This window comes from Lolium rigidum, chromosome 3, assembly GCF_022539505.1.
Source record: "Lolium rigidum isolate FL_2022 chromosome 3, APGP_CSIRO_Lrig_0.1, whole genome shotgun sequence".
NCBI classification, from domain to species: domain Eukaryota; kingdom Viridiplantae; phylum Streptophyta; class Magnoliopsida; order Poales; family Poaceae; genus Lolium; species Lolium rigidum.
The window spans coordinates 359,750,305-359,771,722 of record NC_061510.1 but is presented as its reverse complement, the minus strand read 5'-3'; the positions used below and the strand labels follow the sequence as shown (position 1 = coordinate 359,771,722).

The following is a 21,418-nucleotide window of genomic DNA, read 5'->3' as shown; positions in this document are numbered from 1 at the left end:
TTCACGACACGCCTACCCTCCCGCCCTATCGTCATTCTCCATTTCGTCGGCCATTTCAACGAGGTAGTTCGCCTGAGCCTGCTTCCACAATGCGTTCCTCTTACCCAGCTGCCCATTTCGCCGCCGGCTGCTCGCCGACTCAGCCCCGAACTCGGCGGCTACTCCGCGCACCCACCACACACGTAAGGTGTTCAACCATTTGATTGGTAGGCGCCTCCGCTCGTGGTTCTTTCCTCTCTCACCACCGTTGGTTTGATTAACAATTTATTTTGACTCGTAGACATGGACATCAACGACGAGATGATGATCCATCAACTGGTGGAGGAGGAGGACACCTTCGACGCCGACGTTCAGGAGAACTTGTCGATTTTCACTTTTCTTTAAAAAGATGCATGCCACTGAGCAGAATAAGGGGCCACAACGTGGAGGTTCCAAGCTTGGAAGAAACAAATCGAAGCCCCTACATAGGATGGAGGGTCATACCATGTTCCACACCGGCTACTTTTTCGTTGATGCAACACAAGCCGAATTTTTTTGGAGGCGATATAGTATGAGCCTTGACGTGTTCATGTCTATTATTCACGGCGTGAGAGAGTACTAAAAGTACTTCGTGTTGAAGCACAATGCCATTGGCTTTCCTGGTTTCTCATCAATCTACAAGTGCATGCATCTTCTTGGTGTGCGGGCATTTGATGTGCTCCAATCTCGATTTTCTATTGTTTGGTATCCTGCTCTTACCTGATCTCAAGATTAAATGTGGGAGATGATGCATGCTTGTGCGATCGTGCACAACATGATAGAGTGACCGCAGGACTCGAGTGAATGTCCATGTTGTTCCCTATGCGTGTCAGAGTCATCTTACATATGTTGAACACCATGTGCCAACGGATTTTGCTGATTGTCTTGTCATGCATGTCGAAATCTGTGGCATAAATACTTATCAACAACTGCAAGATAATATGATAGAGCATCTGTGGAGGCTCAAAAGAGAGTCATCAACTGTGCCAACCGGTTGATCAAGTTGAACTTCAAATAATTATTTGATGTATGTTATTTTCCCATTTACAAACAATATCGTAGAACAGATTTATTTTTGTATTTGTGTGTTTAAACTAGTTGTATGTTTAAAACCTAGAAATTGCAAAAATTATTTAAAAAAAAATCTGTTTGACGACGCATATGGAGGACATATGGAGGACGCGAGTGGGAACGGCCAAGCCTCAAAGGCAGCACCATTTAGCGCTTGGACCGGACCTCATTTGCGAGATGCGATTGGAGATGCTCTAAGGCTACGTGTGGAGAGGGATTAGCGGATTAGCCTAATACAGTTGAGTATTAGTAGTGATTTGCGTGAATTAATCCTTTTCTTGTAGTAGTATCAAGAAAGTAAACATTCTTAATAAAGGTCCGTTTTACGCGCAAAAAAAAGCAAGCAATTCTCACTAAAGGGTAAACATTTGATCGACGAGCCCGTTACATGGCGCTTCAAATGTGTCAGGTTACCATCATCTGTGATATGATGCCAACAACGTAAAACGTGAAAACTTAAGCCATTTCTAATCTGCACAGTTGGCTCCCTCAGAGACCGAAAAAATCATGTACCTACAACATGGCGAACAGGCCGTCCCCATCTTAATCATCATCATCTACTCGGGCTAACCCACACCTATACAGGTATAAATTAAGTCAAATCATCGGTCGTAGCTACATATTCGGAGGCGATGCACGCCCAAAACTAGCAGGATATAGCACACATGCATGATGCATCAGCAGAGGTTCTATCGTGTGGCTTGGCTTTCACTTCTCCTCGATGTGATCCTGTATGGACCCAGCCACCTCCTGCACCGTGTCGCAGAGCTCCTGGCTGGAGTTGGACGCCTCCTGAGCGGGGTCCTCCAGGATCATCTCGATCGGGACCTCGTCGTCGCCGCCTCCGCTGCCCGGGGGAGACTGGCAGTAGGCGTCCAGGAGGTGCTCGTGGATTTCTCGCATCCTCCCGGACTGCTCATCTTCTCTGTCCAACTCTATAAGGTCCTGCAAAGCCAACATTTCCAGGCTTCAGAGACAGATTTGTTTTTATAGTATTCCAAAAGGAAAAGACGCCGATAATGACACATCCTATGCTGATAGATGACCTGGGCGGAGAAGGAGTTGAATATGCGGGCGAAGCGTTGCCTGCAGTACTCGTTGAAGAGGATGGTGCCGATGAGGAGGAGGATGGTGAACCCCGTGGCCACCGGGGAATTCTTGATGGTGAACACGCCCAGCGCTATGATCTGCGTCAGCACCAGGGAGAACACCATGGTGTTGTGCATGATCGGCCACAGCTTCCCTCCCATCTCGTACTTTGGGTAGTACACGTTCAGAATCTGCGGAAATATATTCAAAAGTTTGGATGCTATCTTCGTAGATCATAAGCTAAACATAACCAATTAAGGACGATTTGCATGCTCACCTGATTGCGGTAAACCAGGTAGCCAAGGCAAAAGTAGACGAGCAAGAAAGGCAGTATGAGAGGCGCCATGATCGAAAACGTGAAGCCAAGCAGGTTGAACAAGAGGACTTTTGGGACTTCGGTATGGTAAGGGAAAGAGTAAACGTATCCCGGCTCGTCCAGGTAACCAAATATGCATCTCCTGAAGAAGTTGTACACTAGGTTGTACACTTGCAGTATCTCGGAGCAGAGACTCGCCCAGCCTGATGTGAGGACGTATGTGATAAAAAATGTTGCCTGCCGAAAGCACAACACAATCAGTTAATCATGTTTTTATCATCAGACGATCCTGCACTAAGGAATCAACATGGTCACCTGTTTCGGCACCAGCTCAGCTAGCATAGATGGCATGTCCTTGGGTCTTGTTAAGACATTTAGCTGATTGAGCACAGATCCTGACAGCACATTCACAAAGAACACATTCCAGATGTTGAAGAACAAGATCTTGGTGCACGCACTGGTTTTCCTGCCGCTGCGAGAAATCGAACCCTCAATCGACGAGAAGCGCATCATCAGGGGAGGAACGGTGTACAGGGACAGCAACAGAACAACGCTAGGGAGGTATCCCGTTATGACTCTGACGCAAAAAGACCTGGACAAGAAGGTGATCAGGGCAGGAAAACGAAGCTCATCTGCAAACCTGAAACCTAAATTAACAGAGAGCTTCTCAACTTACGTCTTCAGTGTACCTTTCAGGTGTGGGAACATCCTCTTAAGCTGATCCAGCTGCATCATGCTCTGAACAAACGCGACGGGGACGATGAAGACAAACATGAAAAAGACACTACCTGAGAGTGTCGCTATTTTCCGGAGCCAGATCTGCCTATAGGGGATCCAGAGGTTCGACCAGTACACGTCGCGTGGCTCCGGTGCCGCATTGGTCACCCATAGCATAGGATTCGAAGATTGGAGAACTTGTGAAGCGACAATCGCCGCGTAGCGAGTCTTGAAGAACACTATAGCACCTGGACAGTCCTGTTCGGCAGAAATCAGAATTATCATATATGGTGCGACAATATATATGTTGTTTTGAGATCAAGTGACAATGGCATCATGGGAATGATCACCTTTTGAGCTTCGACTACTTCTGGATCAGTGAGGTCTGACTTCTTGGCATCGACGAACTTATTGCGGTAAAGCTGAAACGAGGAAGCACGTACTCCGCAGAGACCACATCTGTTCAAGCTTGACCGCACGTTCTGGTCAAATACCGAAAGTTTTACTCTTACAAATTTCCTGTATGCTCTCTCTGCATTATCCTGCGAAAATTAAGTGAGTCCTGAGGAAATTATCTCAGTAGAAAATACACAATGGGCATATACATGGACCTATTTGATGTCAATCTGAATATGAAGTACAAGAACAAAAGTCGTGTATACAACGGCAAGTGCAAGTACATAATTTGAGTTCCAGCAATATGTGAAAAAGCATGTCTACCGTTGCCGCATAGAATTCTTACCACAAACTTCTGCAATTTCCCTTTCCGATAGATCATTTGATGTGACAAGTAGCTAGCTCCATGATAGTTAACAAAGAAATTTCTGATGGTGTCATCAAGAAGCTCGTTGCCTGACTTGGGAATGGAACGAACAAGCACCGCAAAATGACCCGGGTTTGGCGTTGATCCTGTAATATGGGCTAATCTTTTCCTTGAAAGATACTTGTACTCCTGCAACATAAACATTCATAATCAGCTGCAACAAGTAGCGCTGGTTTTAACCTGGTGGAACTTGTGGGCAAGAATATTTTGGTAGCATGAACATTGTGAACGGGTCTTATATATACTTGATAAAGAAGAATACAAGCCGCGATTGTTATGATATATAAAGCAACGCAATGCACCCAGAGCCTGCACGAAAGAAGCAATATGTTAGTGATGATAATAATGTAAGAAATAAGTAACCGAAAACCCTGAATCTACTGAAATAAAAGAGAGAAGTAAGGGGATGTTATCATGTTAGTTGCAGTAGATATGGCAACAGCACGAAGATGAGCTTACTTTGGTGATCCTTCCTTGAGGTTTGCAATGGTGTAGACATTGAGCGACTCCTCTGGTATATGCGTGTGGGACATTTCTTGGCCATGGTAATTTACAGGGAGCACAATGAACACACAGATAAAAGTAGTGATGGAGAAGATGCGTATGCTGCACATATACACGCAAGCAGCAGAAGAGTTGTCAGCACGCAGAAATCAAGCGAAATGTGTAAAAATATATATATGACGATGAAAGAAGAATTGGTGAAAACCTGAAGATGAAGAGCCTTAGGAAGACGACGGAGTCGAGCCCCGCGACGCGTCGGATCTCCTCCTCGGTGCACCAGTAGGCCTTGACGATCCAGCCGGCGGTGGGCAGGAGCCTCTCGAAGGAGAAGTAGTCGACCTGGTCCCGGAACTTGGCCTCGGCGAGCCGCCGGCCGAAGTAGACGCCGAAGTTGTGCGGCTGCTTGCGGAGGATGGAGTAGAGGCTGAGGAAGAGGATGCAGAGGGAGATGTTTATCCCCGCCGACGTCAGAAGGGCAGCTAATTCCATCCCCCGCCGCTACCCGATCTTGTTCGATCTCTGCCTGACGACCATCTACCCATGAACGGGCTGCGCGCAAAAATTAACATTGAGACGGGTAATAAGATCCCTAACTTAACCGACTGCATTTCACGCGATTTTGCATGTTGGTGCATCGCTTTTCTTGGCAACTCAAATCGCATTGATGCCGGCCCGATCTATCTCTACCAAATATGAATGTCTTTTTCTTCTGAAACCAAAATGTGAATGTCTTGACAAACAAAAATCATACGTGCTAGACACCATTCAGAAAAGCCACTCCTAAATTCAAGGCAGTTGATCGAATACAAAATGTCCCCAAATCGAACGCTAACAACGGACGCTTAAGGGGACGATCGGCTTTCATGGATACGCCGGAGCCGGCGAGACCCAAGAAATGGGTACGGCCGGCCGGATCGGTGGATTCGATCGGTCAGGGTCGTGTACGTACGAACCTTGGCGCCGCGTCGATGGCGGGGACGAGGAGGAGATGACGTACGGCGACGGCGGTGAGTCGCCGGCCGGCCGGTGCCCCTTGGGGACGGCAGCGCGGGAGGCGTTGGCGGAGTTGTCGCCGAGGGCGGAGAGGCAACCGTTCGTGCGCTGGCCGATCGCCCGGTTGTGGTGGAGGCCCGTCGCGTCGCGCTTCGTCCCCGTTCTGCATGCAGCCGCCCGCGTGGGACCTGCCGACACGTGGCGCGTAACGCAGGGCTGGTTGGGCCCCTAGGCGGCCCGTAGCGGTAACGCCTCTAAGGTTCCGATCCATAGGCCCATTTAAATGGCTGGCCCATACCTGTATAACCGTATTAGATCTCGGGCCGCGCCATCTGACGGCCCAGTCAACAAGTGCGGCCACGTTTGGAGTTTGGGCAGCGACGAAAGAAACCATTTTTTTTCCTCTCCCGGTTGGGAAGTTGACCGTGCTGTAGTTCAAGTTCCTCTCATCTTCATCATCTGGAAATCCTTATCCTTTTCCTTTCAGTCGTAGCAGGAGTATCATATATTCTCCGAGGTCACTCTCACATATCTATCTGCGTGTCATCGCCGAAAGAAGTCGCAAAAGGATCAGGACGTGACGCGCGGTTCCGTGCGTTCATCGTCCATCTAGCTTATCCCATATATTCCCGTCTCATGGAAGAGCAAAACTTTGACCGTGCTAGACGGCAGGCAGGCTACCTCAATAGTAATTGTTTTTTGGAGTACGTTGATGTGTGTCAAATTTAGGATTTGTTTGGCAAAGTATATAGACCAGACACGGCCGTTGTATTATACGAGAAAATGTGGTGTAGCTCCACGTGCCCGCCACGCAGCACTTGTACGGGATGCACACGTTTACACCATGCAGAAAAGAGAGGAAATTCTCCTATGTTGACACGAATGGCATTATTCTTTTATTATTACATTCAGCAAATACACGTGGAGTAACAATTCTCCTATGGATCATCAAGGTGCATCGTGAAAGATCGGGATGAGGATTCATAGGATCAATAGATCTTGAACTCCCTTGACAGATTCAAGGATACTCAAGCACATATGATTACTCTTGACAACTCAAGAACTCACACATCTTTATTGGATAACTAGACGAACGTCCGAGACGCCGTCATAGGGCCAACCCCGCGAGGGATGGTGATGTCGGAACCCAAGGTTCTACATAATTCTGATTTCAATCTAGACTACCCTAAACCCTAGCCGCCCCACCTCCTTATATGAGGGGGAGGGTGGCCGGCCGGCCAACCCCTATTGGGTTGGGGCGCCCACTCATGGGCCTAACCCTAATTTGGCCCACAGCATGACCTGGCTACATTATTTCCTAATAACAATGCTACGATAGGATCGATAGATCCATAGGATCCATTATTTCCTAATTATTTCCCGATCTTTCACGATGCACCTTGATGATCCATAGGATCGATAGATCTTGAACTCCCTTGACAGATTCAAGGATACTCAAGCACATATGATTACTCTTGACAACTCAAGAACTCACACATCTTTATTGGATAACTAGACGAACGTCCGAGACGCCGTCATAGGGCCAACCCCGCAGGGATAGTGATACTGGAACCCAAGGTTCTACATAATTCTGATTTCAATCTAGACTACCCTAAACCCTAGCCGCCCCACCTCCTTATATGAGGGGGAGGGTGGCCGGCCGGCCAACCCCTATTGGGTTGGGGCGCCCACTCATGGGCCTAACCCTAAATTGGCCCACAGCATGACCTGGCTACATTATTTCCTAATAACAATGCTACGATACAATAATAATGGTACAACCTTAGACTTAATCCTCGTATCTATGGCTGTCCTAGTGTACCATGCCTGGATATCCATATCACTAGAGGTGTCTCTCCCATAAGATAAAAGCATGTTGGGTGAACAAATTACAGTCGGGCAATTGACAAATAGAGAGGGCATAACAATGCACATACATGTCATGATAAGTATAGTGAGATTTAATTGGGCATTACGACAAAGTACATAGACCGCCATCCAACTGCATCTATGCCTAAAAGTCCACCTTCGGGTTATCGTCCGAACCCCTTCCGGTATTAAGTTGCAAAGCAACGAGACAATTGCATTAAGTATGGTGCGTAATGTAATCAACAACTACATCCTCGGACATAGCGCCAATGTTTTATCCCTAGTGGCAACGAGCACAACACAACCTTAGAACTTTCTCGTCCATCTGTCCTGGTGTCAATGCGGGCATGAACCCACTATCGAGCATAAATACTCCCTCTTGGAGTTAAGAGCAAAAACTTGGCCGGAGCCTCTACTAGTAACGGAGAGCATGCAAGATCATAAACAACACATATGTAATAACTTGATAATTAACATAACATGGTATTCTCTATCCATCGGATCCCGACAAACACAACATAGAGTATTACGGATAGATGATCTTGATCATGTTAGGCAGCTCACAAGATCCAACAATGAAGCACAATGAGGAGAAGACAACCATCTAGCTACTTGCTATGGACCCATAGTCCGGGGGTGAACTACTCACTCATCACTCCGGAGGCGACCATGGCGGTGTAGAGTCCTCCGGGAGATGAATCCCCTCTCCGGCGGGGTGCCGGAGGAGATCTCCGAAATCCCCCGAGATGGGATCGGCGGCGGCGGCGTCTCAGTAAGGTTTTCCGTATCGTGGTTTTTTCGCCTCAGGGGTTTCGCGACGGAGGCTTTAAGTAGGCGGAAGGGCAGAGTCGGGGGCCTGACGAGGGGCCCACACCACAGGGCGGCGCGGGCCACCCCTTGGCCGCGCCGCCTTGTGGTTTGGCCACCTCGTGGCCCCACTTCGTATGCTCTTCGGTCTTCTGGAAGGTTCGTGGCGAAATAGGCCCCTGGGTCTTTGTTTCGTCCAATTCTGAGAATATTTCGTTACTAGGATTTCCTGAAACCAAAAACAGCGAAAACGACAAGCGGCACTTCGACATCTTGTTAATAGGTTAGTTCCGGAAAATGCACGAATATGACATAAAGTGTGCATAAAACATGTAGGTATCATCAATAATATGGCATAGAACATAAGAAATTATCGATACGTCGGAGACGTATCAAGCATCCCCAAGCTTAGTTCCGCTCGTCCCGAGCAGGTAAAACGATAACAAAGATAATTTACGAAGTGATATGCCATCATAACCTTGATCATACTATTTGTAAACATATGTAGTGGATGCAGCGATCAAAACAATGGTAATGTCACGAGTAAACAAGTGAATCATAAAGCAAAGACTTTTCATGAATAGTACTTCAAGACAAATATTAATAAGTCTTGCATAAGAGTTAACTCATAAAGCAATAAATCAAAGTAAAGGCATTGAAGCAATCACAAAGGAAGATTAAGTTTCAGCGGTTGCTTTCAACTTGTAACATGTATATCTCATGGATAATTGTCAACATAGAGTAATATAACAAGTACAATATGCAAGTATGTAGGAATCAATGCACAGTTCACACAAGTGTTTGCTTCTTGAGGTGGAGAGAGATAGGTGAACTGACTCAACATAAAAGTAAAAGAGAATGGTCCTTCAAAGAGGAAAGCATCGATTGCTATATTTGTGCTAGAGCTTTTATTTTGAAAACATGAAACAATTTTGTCAACGGTAGTAATAAAGCATATGAGTTATGAAAGTTATATCTTACAAGTTGCAAGTCTCATGCATAGTATACTAATAGTGCCCGCACCTTGTCCTAATTAGCTTGGACTACCGGATCTTTGCAATGCACATGTTTTAACCAAGTGTCACAATGGGGTACCTCCATGCCGCTCTGTACAAAGGTCTAAGGAGAAAGCTCGCATTTTGGATTTCTCGCTTTTGATTATTCTCAACTTAGACATCCATACCGGGACAACATGGACAACAGATAATGGACTCCTCTTAAATGCATAAGCATGTGGCAACAATTATTATTCTCATATGAGATTGAGGATATATGTCCAAAACTGAAACTTCCACCATGAATCATGGCTTTAGTTAGCGGCCCAATGCTCTTCTCTAACAATATGCATGCTCCAACCATAAAGGTGGTATATCTCTCTTACTTCAGACAAGACGGACATGCATAGCAACTCACATGATATTCAACAAAGAATAGTTGATGGCGTCCCCCGAAGCATGGTTATCGCACAACAAGCAACTTAATAAGAGATAAAGTGCATAAGTACATATTCAATACCACAATAGTTTTTAAGCTATTTGTCCCATGAGCTATATATTGCAAAGGTGAATGATGGAATTTTAAAGGTAGCACTCAAGCAATTTACTTTGGAATGGCGGATAAATACCATGTAGTAGGTAGGTATGGTGGACACAAATGGCATAGTGGTTGGCTCAAGTATTTTGGATGCATGAGAAGTATTCCCTCTCGATACAAGGTTTAGGCTAGCAAGGTTATTTGAAACAAACACAAGGATGAACGGTGCAGCAAAACTCACATAAAAGACATATTGTAAACATTATAAGACTCCATACCGTCTTCCTTGTTGTTCAAAACTCAATACTAGATGTTATCTAGACTCTAGAGAAACCAAATATGCAAACCAAATTAGCAAGCTCTAAGTATTTCTTCATTAATGGGTGCAAAGTATATGATGCAAGAGCTTAAACATGAGCACAACAATTGCCAAGTATCAAATTATCCAAGACATTTTAGAATTACTACATGTAGCATTTTCCAATTCCAACCATATAACAATTTAACGAAGAAGAAACTTCGCCATGAATACTATGAGTAGAGCCTAAGGACATATTTGTCCATATGCTACAGCGGAGCGTGTCTCTCTCCCATAAAGTGAATGCTAGGATCCATTTTATTCAAACAAAACAAAAAACAAAAACAAGCTGACGCTCCAAGCAAAGTGCATAAGATGTGACGGAATAAAAATATAGTTTCAGGGGAGGACCCTGATAATGTTGTCGATGAAGAAGGGGATGCCTTGGGCATCCCCAAGCTTAGACGCTTGAGTCTTCTTATAATATGCAGGGGTGAACCACCGGGGCATCCCCAAGCTTAGAGCTTTCACTCTCCTTGATCATATTGCATCATACTCCTCTCTTGATCCTTGAAAACTTCCTCCACACCAAACTCGAAACAACTCATTAGAGGGTTAGTGCATAATAAAAATTCACATGTTCAGAGGTGACACAATCATTCTTAACACTTCTGGACATTGCATAAAGCTACTTGGACATTAATGGATCAAAGAAATTCATCCAACATAGCAAAAGAGGCAATGCGAAATAAAAGACAGAATCTATCAAAACAGAACAGTCCGTAAAGATGGATTTTATTAGGCCACCAGACTTGCTCAAATGAAAATGCTCAAATTTAATGAAAGTTGCGTACATATCTGAGGATCATGCACGTAAATTGGCTTAATTTTCTGAGCTACCTACAGGGAGGTAGACCCAGATTCGTGACAGCAAAGAAATGCTGGAACTGCGCAGTAATCCAAATCTAGTACTTACTTTACTATCAAAGACTTTACTTGGCACAACAAAACTTAAAACTAAGATAAGGAGAGGTTGCTACAGTAGTAAACAACTTCCAAGACTCAAATATAAAACAAAAATACTGTAGTAAAAACATGGGTTATCTCCCAAGAAGTTCTTTCTTTATAGCCATTAAAATGGGCTCAGCAATTTTAATGATGCACTCGCAAGAAATAGTATTTGAAGCAAAAGAGAGCATCAAGAGGCAAATTCAAAACAAATTTAAACCTAACATGCTTCCTATGAAAAGGAATCTTGTAAATAAACAAGTCAATGAAGAACAAAGTGAATAACATAGGAAGACAAAACAAGTGTAACTTCAAAAATTTCAGCATATAGAGAGGTATTTTAGTAACATGAAAATTTCTACAACCATATTTTCCTCTCTCATAATAATTTTCAGTAGCATCATGAGCAAACTCAACAATGTAACTATCACATAAAACATTCTTATCATGAGTCTCATGTATAAAATTATTACTCTCCACGTAAGCATAATCAATTTTATTAGTTGTAGTGGGAGCAAATTCATCAAAGTGGCTATCATCATATATAGGAGGCATATTGTAATCATAAAAGAAAATTTTCTCCTCAATGCTTGGGGGACTAAAAAGATCATGCTCATCAGAGCCAGCTTCCCCAAGCTTAGAATTTTCCATAGCATTAGCAACAATGGTGTTCAAAGCATCCATAGTAATAACATTCCCATTAGCATGCATATAAAGTTCCATGGGTTTTTTAATTCTCTCTTCAAACACATCATGTCCTAATTCAAGATAAAGTTCATAAAGATCTCTCATATTTTTGTTGTTTTCCATTATGCTTAACTAGTGAAATAAAAACATGCATGATATTAAGTAAAGTAAAACAAGTAACTAATTTTTTTGTGTTTTTGATATAGCAAACAAGATGGTAAATAAGGTAAAACTAGCAACTAATTTTTTTGTGTTTTGATATAATGCAGCAAACAAAGTAGTAAATAAAATAAAGCAAGACAAAAAAAAAGTAAAGAGGTTGAGAAGTGGAGACTCCCCTTGCAGCGTGTCTTGATCTCCCCGGCAACGGCGCCGTAAATTTGCTTGATGCGTGTAGTTGACACGTCCGTTGGGAACCCCAAGAGGAAGGTGTGATGCGCACATCGGCAAGTTTCCCTCGATAAGAAACCAAGGTTTAATCGAACCGAGTAGGAGTCAAGAAGCACGTTGAAGGTTGATGGCGGCGGGATGTAGTGCGGCGCAACACCGGAGATTCCGGCGCCAACGTGGAACCTGCACAACACAACCAAAGTACTTTGCCCCAACGAAACAGTGAGGTTGTCAATCTCACCGGCTTGCTGTAACAAAGGATTAACCGAATTGTGTGGAAGATGATTGTTTGCAGAGAAAACAGTAAAACAAGTATTGCAGCAGATTTGTATTTCTTTTTTTTCTTTTTTCGAGGGTACGCCAATGGCGTACCAAATCTTTATAGAAGAAAGCAAGGTGTCATATACAAGAGGCCTGCCTAACGTCTGCGAACAGCGAAGGCGGCGACTCCACACACACCCACACACGCACGCACCCCCTGGCCTACTCTCTCACAAACGGGTGCTCCTCTCCTCTTTTGGCAAGCTTCCAAAGGCCAAACTCTTCTTTGATCTGAATCAACATCTGGGCAGTAGAGAATTGCCGGTTAGTGTTTCCAAACACTCTAGCGTTGCGTTGCTTCCAGATCTGCCATGCGATGAGGATCACCAATGTGTCGAAGCTGATTCTATCCCTTTTCCTCACCGGATCTCTTGCCGAAGACCACCAAGACTCCAGCAGAACTATCCCTGTTAGGCTCCACAATGTTCAGCCACTGCAGCCGTGATACAACCGAACCACACCTGACGAGCATATGGACAGCGCATAAGCACGTGATCCAGGTTGTCCTCCTCCTGAAGACACCAGTAACAAGCCGCCGATCGATCTTGCAATCCATGTCTGTGCCTTCTATCCGAGGTCCAAAGACGATATCTCAAAGCAAGCCACACGAAAATCTTGCATTTTGGTGGTGCGAAAGAGTGCCAGATGGGTTTATACATGCTGAATTCTTCCTGCCCCAGACAAAGCATCCTGTATGTGTCCTTAGCTGAGTAAACACCCTTTAGCGATCCAGTCCATATGAATCTGTCCGGCCTGCTAACATCCCTGTCGACAAGCTCGATCTCCTCCCAGAGCCTAATGCATTGTGTCCAGCCATCCACTGACAGCTCCGGGCCAAGGTCACGCAGCCAGCTATTATCAAGGAGCGCGTCCGCCACGGTCCTCAAATTCTTCCTACGAGTGCTCACCGAGTCAGAGGCTAGTGGTGCAATCTCCTCCACACTGCGACCACGAATCCATCTGTCTTGCCAAAAGAGAACCTTGGATCCGTCTCCCACCTCCAGCTTAGCAAGACTACGGAAGACAGCACGCGCCTTGGGATCCTGGGTCAGGCTTAAACCCTGCCAGGGGCGGCTGTCATCCGTCCTGCGCAGCCATTCCCAGCGAACTCGCAGCGCTAATCCTTGGAGCCTAAGATCCTTGACTCCAAGACCTCCAAATCTCTTGGGTTTGCTGATGTTATCCCATGCGACAAGGCATTGGCCTCCGTTCGCCCTGTTCTTGCCGACCCAAAAAAACCCTCTGAGGTGCTTTTCAATCTCCTCAAGGAGCCAGCCGGGTGGGTCCTCGACAATGATGTGATGAATTGGCCTTGCCAACATGACAGAGTTGATCAGGATCAGGCGACCTGCCCGTGCAATGACAGAGCAGATTTGTATTTCAGTATTAAAAGAATGGACCGGGGTCCACAGTTCACTAGAGGTGTCTCTCCCATAAGATAAAAGCATGTTGGGTGAACAAATTACAGTCGGGCAATTGACAAATAGAGAGGGCATAACAATGCACATACATGTCATGATAAGTATAGTGAGATTTAATTGGGCATTACGACAAAGTACATAGACCGCCATCCAACTGCATCTATGCCTAAAAAGTCCACCTTCGAGGTTATCGTCCGAACCCTTCCAGTATTAAGTTGCAAAGCAACGGACAATTGCATTAAGTATGGTGCGTAATGTAATCAACAACTACATCCTCGGACATAGCGCCAATGTTTTATCCCTAGTGGCAACAGCACAACACAACCTTAGAACTTTCTCGTCACTTCGTCCCGGTGTCAATGCGGGCATGAACCCACTATCGAGCATAAATACTCCCTCTTGGAGTTAAGAGCAAAAACTTGGCCAGAGCCTCTACTAGTAACTGGAGAGCATGCAAGATCATAAACAACACATATGTAATAACTTGATAATTAACATAACATGGTATTCTCTATCCATCGGATCCCGACAAACACAACATAGAGTATTACGAGATAGATGATCTTGATCATGTTAGGCAGCTCACAAGATCCAACAATGAAGCACAATGAGGAGAAGACAACCATCTAGCTACTGCTATGGACCCATAGTCCGGGGGTGAACTACTCACTCATCACTCCGGAGAGCGACCATGGCGGTGTAGAGTCCTCCGGGAGATGAATCCCCTCTCCGGCAGGGTGCCGGAGGAGATCTCCGGAATCCCCCGAGATGGGATCGGCGGCGGCGGCGTCTCAGTAAGGTTTTCCGTATCGTGGTTTTTTCGCCTCAGGGGTTTCGCGACGGAGGCTTTAAGTAGGCGGAAGGGCAGAGTCGGGGGCCTGACGAGGGGCCCACACCACAGGGCGGCGCGCCCCCCCTGGCCGCGCCGCCTTGTGGTTTGGCCACCTCGTGGCCCCACTTCGTATGCTCTTCGGTCTTCTGGAAGGTTCGTGGCGAAATAGGCCCCTGGGTCTTTGTTTCGTCCAATTCAGAGAATATTTCGTTACTAGGATTTCGAAACCAAAAACAGCGTGAAAACGACAGTCGGCACTTCGGCATCTTGTTAATAGGTTAGTTCCAGAAAATGCACGAATATGACATAAAGTGTGAAAACATGTAGGTATCATCAATAATATGGCATAGAACATAAGAAATTATCGATACGTCGGAGACGTATCAATATTACAAAAAAACATATGCCACAAATTATATGTCTGTTTAACATGCTTATAATATTCCAGAGGCTTCAGGACACTGAACTTCTGTGCATCGTGATCATAGTTGGCACGCATGAAAAACTTAATGCCAAACTTATCTGAAAAATCCCCCGCCTACTTCACCTTCGTAAGATTGCCGCACCAACAGCGATTCACTCTTATCCATGAGGGCAAGCTTGCATATCCTTCATCTTCGATGGCATAAAGTCCTGACCCGAGCAAGGCACACTCATGGCAAGAAAGAGTTTGCGGTAGAAAAACATTGGTACATCAAAACAATTCGGTGGTTCCATTTATGAAGAGAGACGACGAGATGAGATGGCGGGAAATGGTGATAGGAAAGGGTTTGCGGGAGAAAGGAACGGGGATAAGTTGATGACAGTCGGGTACACGTAGCCCGAGCGGCCAAATTGGGCACGCCTAGCCTGACCACCCCCACCCCCCACCCCGTCAGGCTGGGCTAGCCCGACAAGGCCCAATCGGGTCCGGGAAACACGACCTGCCCTGCGATAGGCGGTGGGAGCCCGCGGAATAATGCTTAGTTGCGTTACTACAGTCCGATAGCTCCTTTCCGGGTTAGGCGACCCTGGTTTAGTATTATTTCTTCCTACGTTCAAAGTCATGTATTATTCATGAAATTAAATAAAAATTATTAATTTTCTTTTGCCTTGCTAGGTTCGTCGCGGAGCTCTAGACGATGAAGATACGATCGATGCCAGCCATTGCATCGATTAGGACGGTGATTTTGTCCTGGGAAACACCTTCTCACATTGAGTGTAGGGATTTTATACTACATTTGAAGTCCCATCCTTTTTTGTCACAATCACACATTAGACGTAACTCTTCCCATTGCACGCAACCCGTGTGACCCCCGGATGATTCTCATGGGCTCCCTGACACCATGTGACCCTATACATGTTACAGATTTGTTAGCCCTGGGCTCTGATACCACTTGTTAGAGTGCACAATGGTTGTCCTAGACTGTATAGGCACGAGCCAACACCTAACCAGCCCATGTCCATGGGAGCCCACAACCAAGGCCTCAAGCCGAATCTAACCCAAGAGACAAGCTTGATAGGCGAGTCCCGCCATATAATTTTTGCTCCTTCACCATCAATTTCGATGTGGGGCTAAACTTTAGATATGCAAAATTTTGGATACAAAGATGGCTTTTCTGAAGGAAAAAAAAGGTCATAAATATAATGCATGGTCATGTTTCAATGACCGGCTTTAAATTCGCTCGCACAATATTTACACGACATTTTGTTGTTGTAGTCCAACTCTATCGGCCTATGTCGGCTTAATATGGGTTTGACAGACTCGAAGCAATAAGCAACAACAAGTCATGAATGCACAATGTGATACCTTTTCGTAGCATGTTCTCCTGATCACACTATTGTGCCTTCTTCAACGCCCATAGAATGATTGAAATGTTGGTTGGGTCATCATATCTATTGATTGTGTCCATGAGGGTGGCACGAACAGTCTCATACACGGCTCTATCAATTATCTTATCTTAAAAAAAAGGAGATACTCGGCCTCTGTATCAGTCCATCATTTTTTTATTGAAACATTAGCTCCAATAATCTTAATCTAGCACGAGATACGGGCTTAATTCGCTTGATAGAATATTGGCAATCAGACATGGGTAATTACTGCTAAATCCAAGGTAAGTTAGAGTTCAAGTCTCCCGCTTCAGAAACAATCTTTGCATAGAGAGAAAATATCACGTAAGTTGTTTTTGCAAGAGCACGAATTAGGAGGTTTGCTGATCATGTCATTCGGAGCGAAGAAAAATAGTGAAACCAAGCTAACATGTAGTGATACGCAGGAAGAAAAAAATCCAACATGTAGCCAGTAATCCGTGCAAAAACATGTGGGGTTTCTTATTAAGTTAAGCTTCATATGTTACAAATTCTCAAAAAAAAAAAAGCTTCATATGTTACAGTGCCATGCACAACACATAAGCACCATTGCTGAGATTAGTTTTTTTTCTTTGACGTCAGTGACTCTTCAAATACATTGTAAAGATACATCGGAGATGCTATCATGCAGTTCCTTTAGAGTTAAATTATATCAATGGAAGGAAAGTGATGGCTCAAATACCCTCATATGGTTATTTCTTCTTCTAGACAATTGTTTCTTGTTTTGCTACCAATCTACCATATTAGTTGTTGCATTTCTGTACCTTCATTGTTGTATTGAAGTGTAAAATGGAAGCGTTCTATAAGCCTATATAACCAGGGATGAATACATGTGAATCGAGCCAGCTGGCGTTGGATCCGGTGACGAAATGAAAGTATGCTCTGAGCTGAATACCTTTTGAAAGCTTGACCGACATGTGTCACAATTTTGTTTAGAGCTTTTCAGGACCACCTGCACCATGTCTCGAAAAGGATACACACCGACCGAGATGTACCTAAAGCCTCGAGGTGGAATAAACCGGAAAGCTTCTTTGTCACAGACCTACCGTACGCCTAACATCATCTGTAAGTGTAAAAACTCGTTGTATGGTTTAGCTCCTTTGGACCAAGTGTGAGAGCATGTGTTGGCAGCTAGGTCAAGAGGAGTTGCACCCAACATCAGTCGTGGGGTGCTACACTGCCGACCTTGGGACAAGTACCACTCGGTCTCCTTTTTGCAATTCTAGTAGGAGCCGCGGGAATCTCAAACTTTAACAAAGAAAGAAAACACTCTACATCGTGGTTTGGAGAACAAAATTTCCATCTATTCTGCAGGTATTCATGAATCGCGTGGTTTGGGAACCTGGTTTTCCCATCCAGAAACAAACAACTTCTTGGAAGATCCCTCCGCTTTAAAGACAAAACAATTTCATATTTTAGTTTTTCTAGGATAATTTCATATTTTAGTCTTTAAAAAGAGAACAATATAACCAGGGCCCGCTCATAGGACGGGGCAGTGGGGCGCCCGTCCTAAGCCACCCACCCAAAAACCAGGGCCTTAGAGCATCTCCAGCCGTGTCGTCTAAAGCATCCCCAAAAGGTATTTGGGGCGCGCCAGACATTTTTTCGTTTCCAGCCGCGCGCCCCAAAGACCCTTTCCGTCCGGCGCGGTCCAATACGGTGTCCGGCGTCCCGAGCCCGTCCTCGGTCCACAGGGGACGCTCCGGGCACGCCGGACACAACGAGAAGCGAGGCGGGGAGTGGCGGGCCGACGCTCAGCGACACGAATGAAGTGTCGCAACTTTGCCTTAATGGCGACGGAGGGGCAGGCGAGACGTCTCTTCGGCGCTGCGTAGCCTCCACGCGTCGCCGGCGTTCGCACGCCACCGCGCGTTCCCGCGCTTTGTCCCGCCGCTTTTAGCCTCTTCCCACGCTATCTTCCCACCTCTTACGCGACGCCGGCATCCATAAAAGGCCTCCCCCGCTCAATGGTAGCCACCACAGCCAGCGACACCCCTTTCTCCGTCGTAAGCACAACCCTCGTCGCATACACACCACGTGCGCAATGATGAACCGCGTCGGCGCCGGCCAGTTCCCTCCACCATCGTCTCCACCACCACCACCACCACCACCTCCACCACCTCTAGCACCGCAGTTAGACGTCGACCCGAAAGCCACGGAGAATGAAGCGTGGGAGGAGGCGGCGGCGCGGACACCATAGCGGTGTTCGACGCCGCCACGACGGAAGATGCGCGGCAGCGCCGGGCAGAGGAGATGGGCGAGCGGTGGCGTGTAGAGTGAGAGCGCCTGCGCATGGAGCGGGATCTCTAGTACCGTGAGCGGCGGGAGGCGCTGGAGCAGCACGTACGGGAGGAGGCGGCGGCAGCGGAGGTGGCCTGGGCCGGAGGAGAATGCGTTGGCAGCAGAGGCGGATGCGTTGGCGGCGGCTATGGCAGCGCAAATGGAGGAGGATGAGGAGGACGACGACGAGGCGGAGGCGACGAAGGAGGAGGAGGACGACGACGACTTCGACTGGTTTGACGACGACGGGCCGTGCCCGTACGAGGCGGCAGATCAGCAACGAGCACCCGTCGAGTCATTCTAGTCGCAGAAGAAGCTGCAGGATTACGCCCGTGCCCGCGAAAACGAGCAGATTCGCAGTGTCGTCGAACTCTCCCTCTAGGCGGCGCAGTAGGGGAGGGCAGGCGACGACGCGCTGATGGAGCACCGGCCTCTTCTCGTCACCCTCCGTAGGGAGAGGCGGCGCACGGCGCAAGAGCTGCAGCGGAGAGGAGACGACGATGGGGCGGGGCCGTCGAACGCACCGCCGGACGGCCAATAGGCTAGGGTTAGATAAAATCTAGCCATTTTCATTCAAACTTGTAAAATATAATCAAATTTGAATGAAAATCTTTATTTTCGTGTACTTTTACTTTTTTGGGGGCGCGTTTGAGGGACGCGGCTGGGGAGTGACGTCTCCCAAACGCGGCATGAAGAAAATGCGTCCCCCAAACACTCGATCCGGCGCCGTTTGAGGGTCGCGGCTTAGCCCAGGTAACAATTCCATGTCCTAACATCATATTTTAGGTCTACATGTCCAAGTTAGTACTAGTGTAAATTTAGGAAAATGGTTAAAATTCCCTCAAAAAAGGAAAAATTATTGAAAGGGCCAAATTCCAACTAAAGTATTCTCGTCGCCATAATTTATTATACTATTATATCTATTATCTCCAACAACCTACTCTCCCATTTATAATGTGAGCCGTTTAAGCAAACTATTTCAGTTCAGTTTGTTAAAGCAACTTACATTATGGAATAGAGTGATATTAAATATATAGAAATGTTTCGTTCGTTTGTAGGAGCAAGTCCGCACCACAAACTTTGTATAACATTGGACCAAACCAAATTAATCAACGATGGTGAGATTGGCTATATCGTTAATCTCTCTCCAAAGGAATCTCGCCTGCTTGTAGTGAAAGCACTGAGCACTAAATTTTCATTTTCAACATTATGCACAATCTTTTTTTGAAAAACCGACATGCATACCGAAGGCATCTTGACGTGCCTATAAATTCAGGTCATGTTTACAAGAAATTTGAAGAATTCATAATATAGTTTATGATATTTCATGATTAGTAATTTTCAATATCCGGTATATATAATGCACGCATTGTCGGATTGTTATTAAACACAATGTAACTTATAGGACACGTCAGACCACAAAAAAAACCAGTGGGCAGTCAAACAAGCGGTACAATTTATCTGAAAGTTCATATAAATTTTCTTACATCATCATACACTAGAAATCTTCTTATTAAGATACTCCAATAGATATATCCACCACACTATTAAAGATATTTATATAAACATTTATGTCGATGCAAAGAACAAGAATACAAACAATTTAACTTGTCAATATTTGTGCAATGCAAAATAACAATTTTTTTCGTGCAAAATACATATGTTAAGCCTGATGCAAATAGAAAAATTAATGTACATTGCAATGAAAACACGAGACAATTAGTATTAGTAACATTTTATATTTGATTAAGTATGCTAATTGTTTAATGAGGTAGGTTTGATTATTAAGACTGTAGTATAATAAAATAAGTTATATAAGAGTAAACAAGTTTAATATAAATTATATTTACTGGGTCCAAATTTAATTTGGACCGGCCCTAGATAGAACAAACTTTAAAAATTGAGGGAAAAGTTAAGCATATATCTGCTTATTTAAATGTGGCTGAATTATAGCCTTATATATGTCATTCACTTTGAGGGCAAGATGATATCATTGTAATAAGATAATATAACTATGTCATAAACCCTGATAATAAATAAACAACCTAAACTGTCTCCTATCGGTGGGCGAGGTTGTAATGAGAAAAGAATATACTGGAAAAAACATAGATGTGCAAAAATTCTAACTATACCTTTGGGGGCATCTTCACTGATCACATTTGCAATTGAGCAACAAAAATGCCATAGATATTTGCGAGTCTTGGAGTTATGCTAATTTTCGAATACCATAAACCAATCAATGTTATGCAAATTCTTAGTGGTAAAATGTGTTACATTTGATCGAATTCCACTGTCATGTTTTTTTACCACTTTTTTCTCTTTGTTTTAGTTGTTAATATTTCACATGTCTTCTATATAGTGCAATTGATACATCACACTATGCTCACACCACACGCGTGCTCGCTATTGTCACACAAGGTGCATGTTGTGCTTATTTTTAAATTAGTGAAGTGCGATTTCATGATGTCAAATTTTCTATTTTTCTTTTGTAATTGCTCTAGATGTTAGGTGTTTGTTTGCTGGCGCGCTGGTTTAGGTCTCGGTGGTATAGCCATTTTGGTTTCATTAATGAACCGGGAGCTGAGCTCCCATA

The 21,418-nt window shown here is 45.1% G+C and overlaps 1 protein-coding gene across 1 annotated transcript; it reads right to left on the bottom strand.

The window, feature by feature from the left end:
- Nucleotides 1–1,797: 1,797 nt before the first annotated feature.
- On the bottom strand, nucleotides 1,798–5,027 carry LOC124697301 (CSC1-like protein RXW8). Its single transcript, XM_047229913.1, has 10 exons — nucleotides 4,744–5,027; nucleotides 4,494–4,640; nucleotides 4,280–4,343; nucleotides 3,954–4,163; nucleotides 3,562–3,753; nucleotides 3,171–3,469; nucleotides 2,810–3,086; nucleotides 2,456–2,731; nucleotides 2,136–2,369; nucleotides 1,798–2,034 (listed from the first exon to the last, which is right to left on the bottom strand). Exons 1-10 carry the CDS (start codon nucleotides 5,025–5,027, stop codon nucleotides 1,798–1,800), a joined length of 2,220 nt encoding a protein of 739 aa, XP_047085869.1.
- Nucleotides 5,028–21,418: the final 16,391 nt, after the last annotated feature.

Excerpts from the sequence above, each read along its gene's own strand:
- LOC124697301 (XM_047229913.1), bottom strand. The coding sequence starts at position 5,027 with ATGGAATTAGCTGCCCTTCTGACGTCGGCGGGGATAAACATCTCCCTC. Across the intron at positions 4,641-4,743 it reads CTAAGGCTCTTCATCTTCAG|CATACGCATCTTCTCCATCA; the intron begins GTTTTCACCAAT and ends GTATATGTGCAG. Across the intron at positions 2,732-2,809 it reads CTGAGCTGGTGCCGAAACAG|GCAACATTTTTTATCACATA; the intron begins GTGACCATGTTG and ends TGCTTTCGGCAG.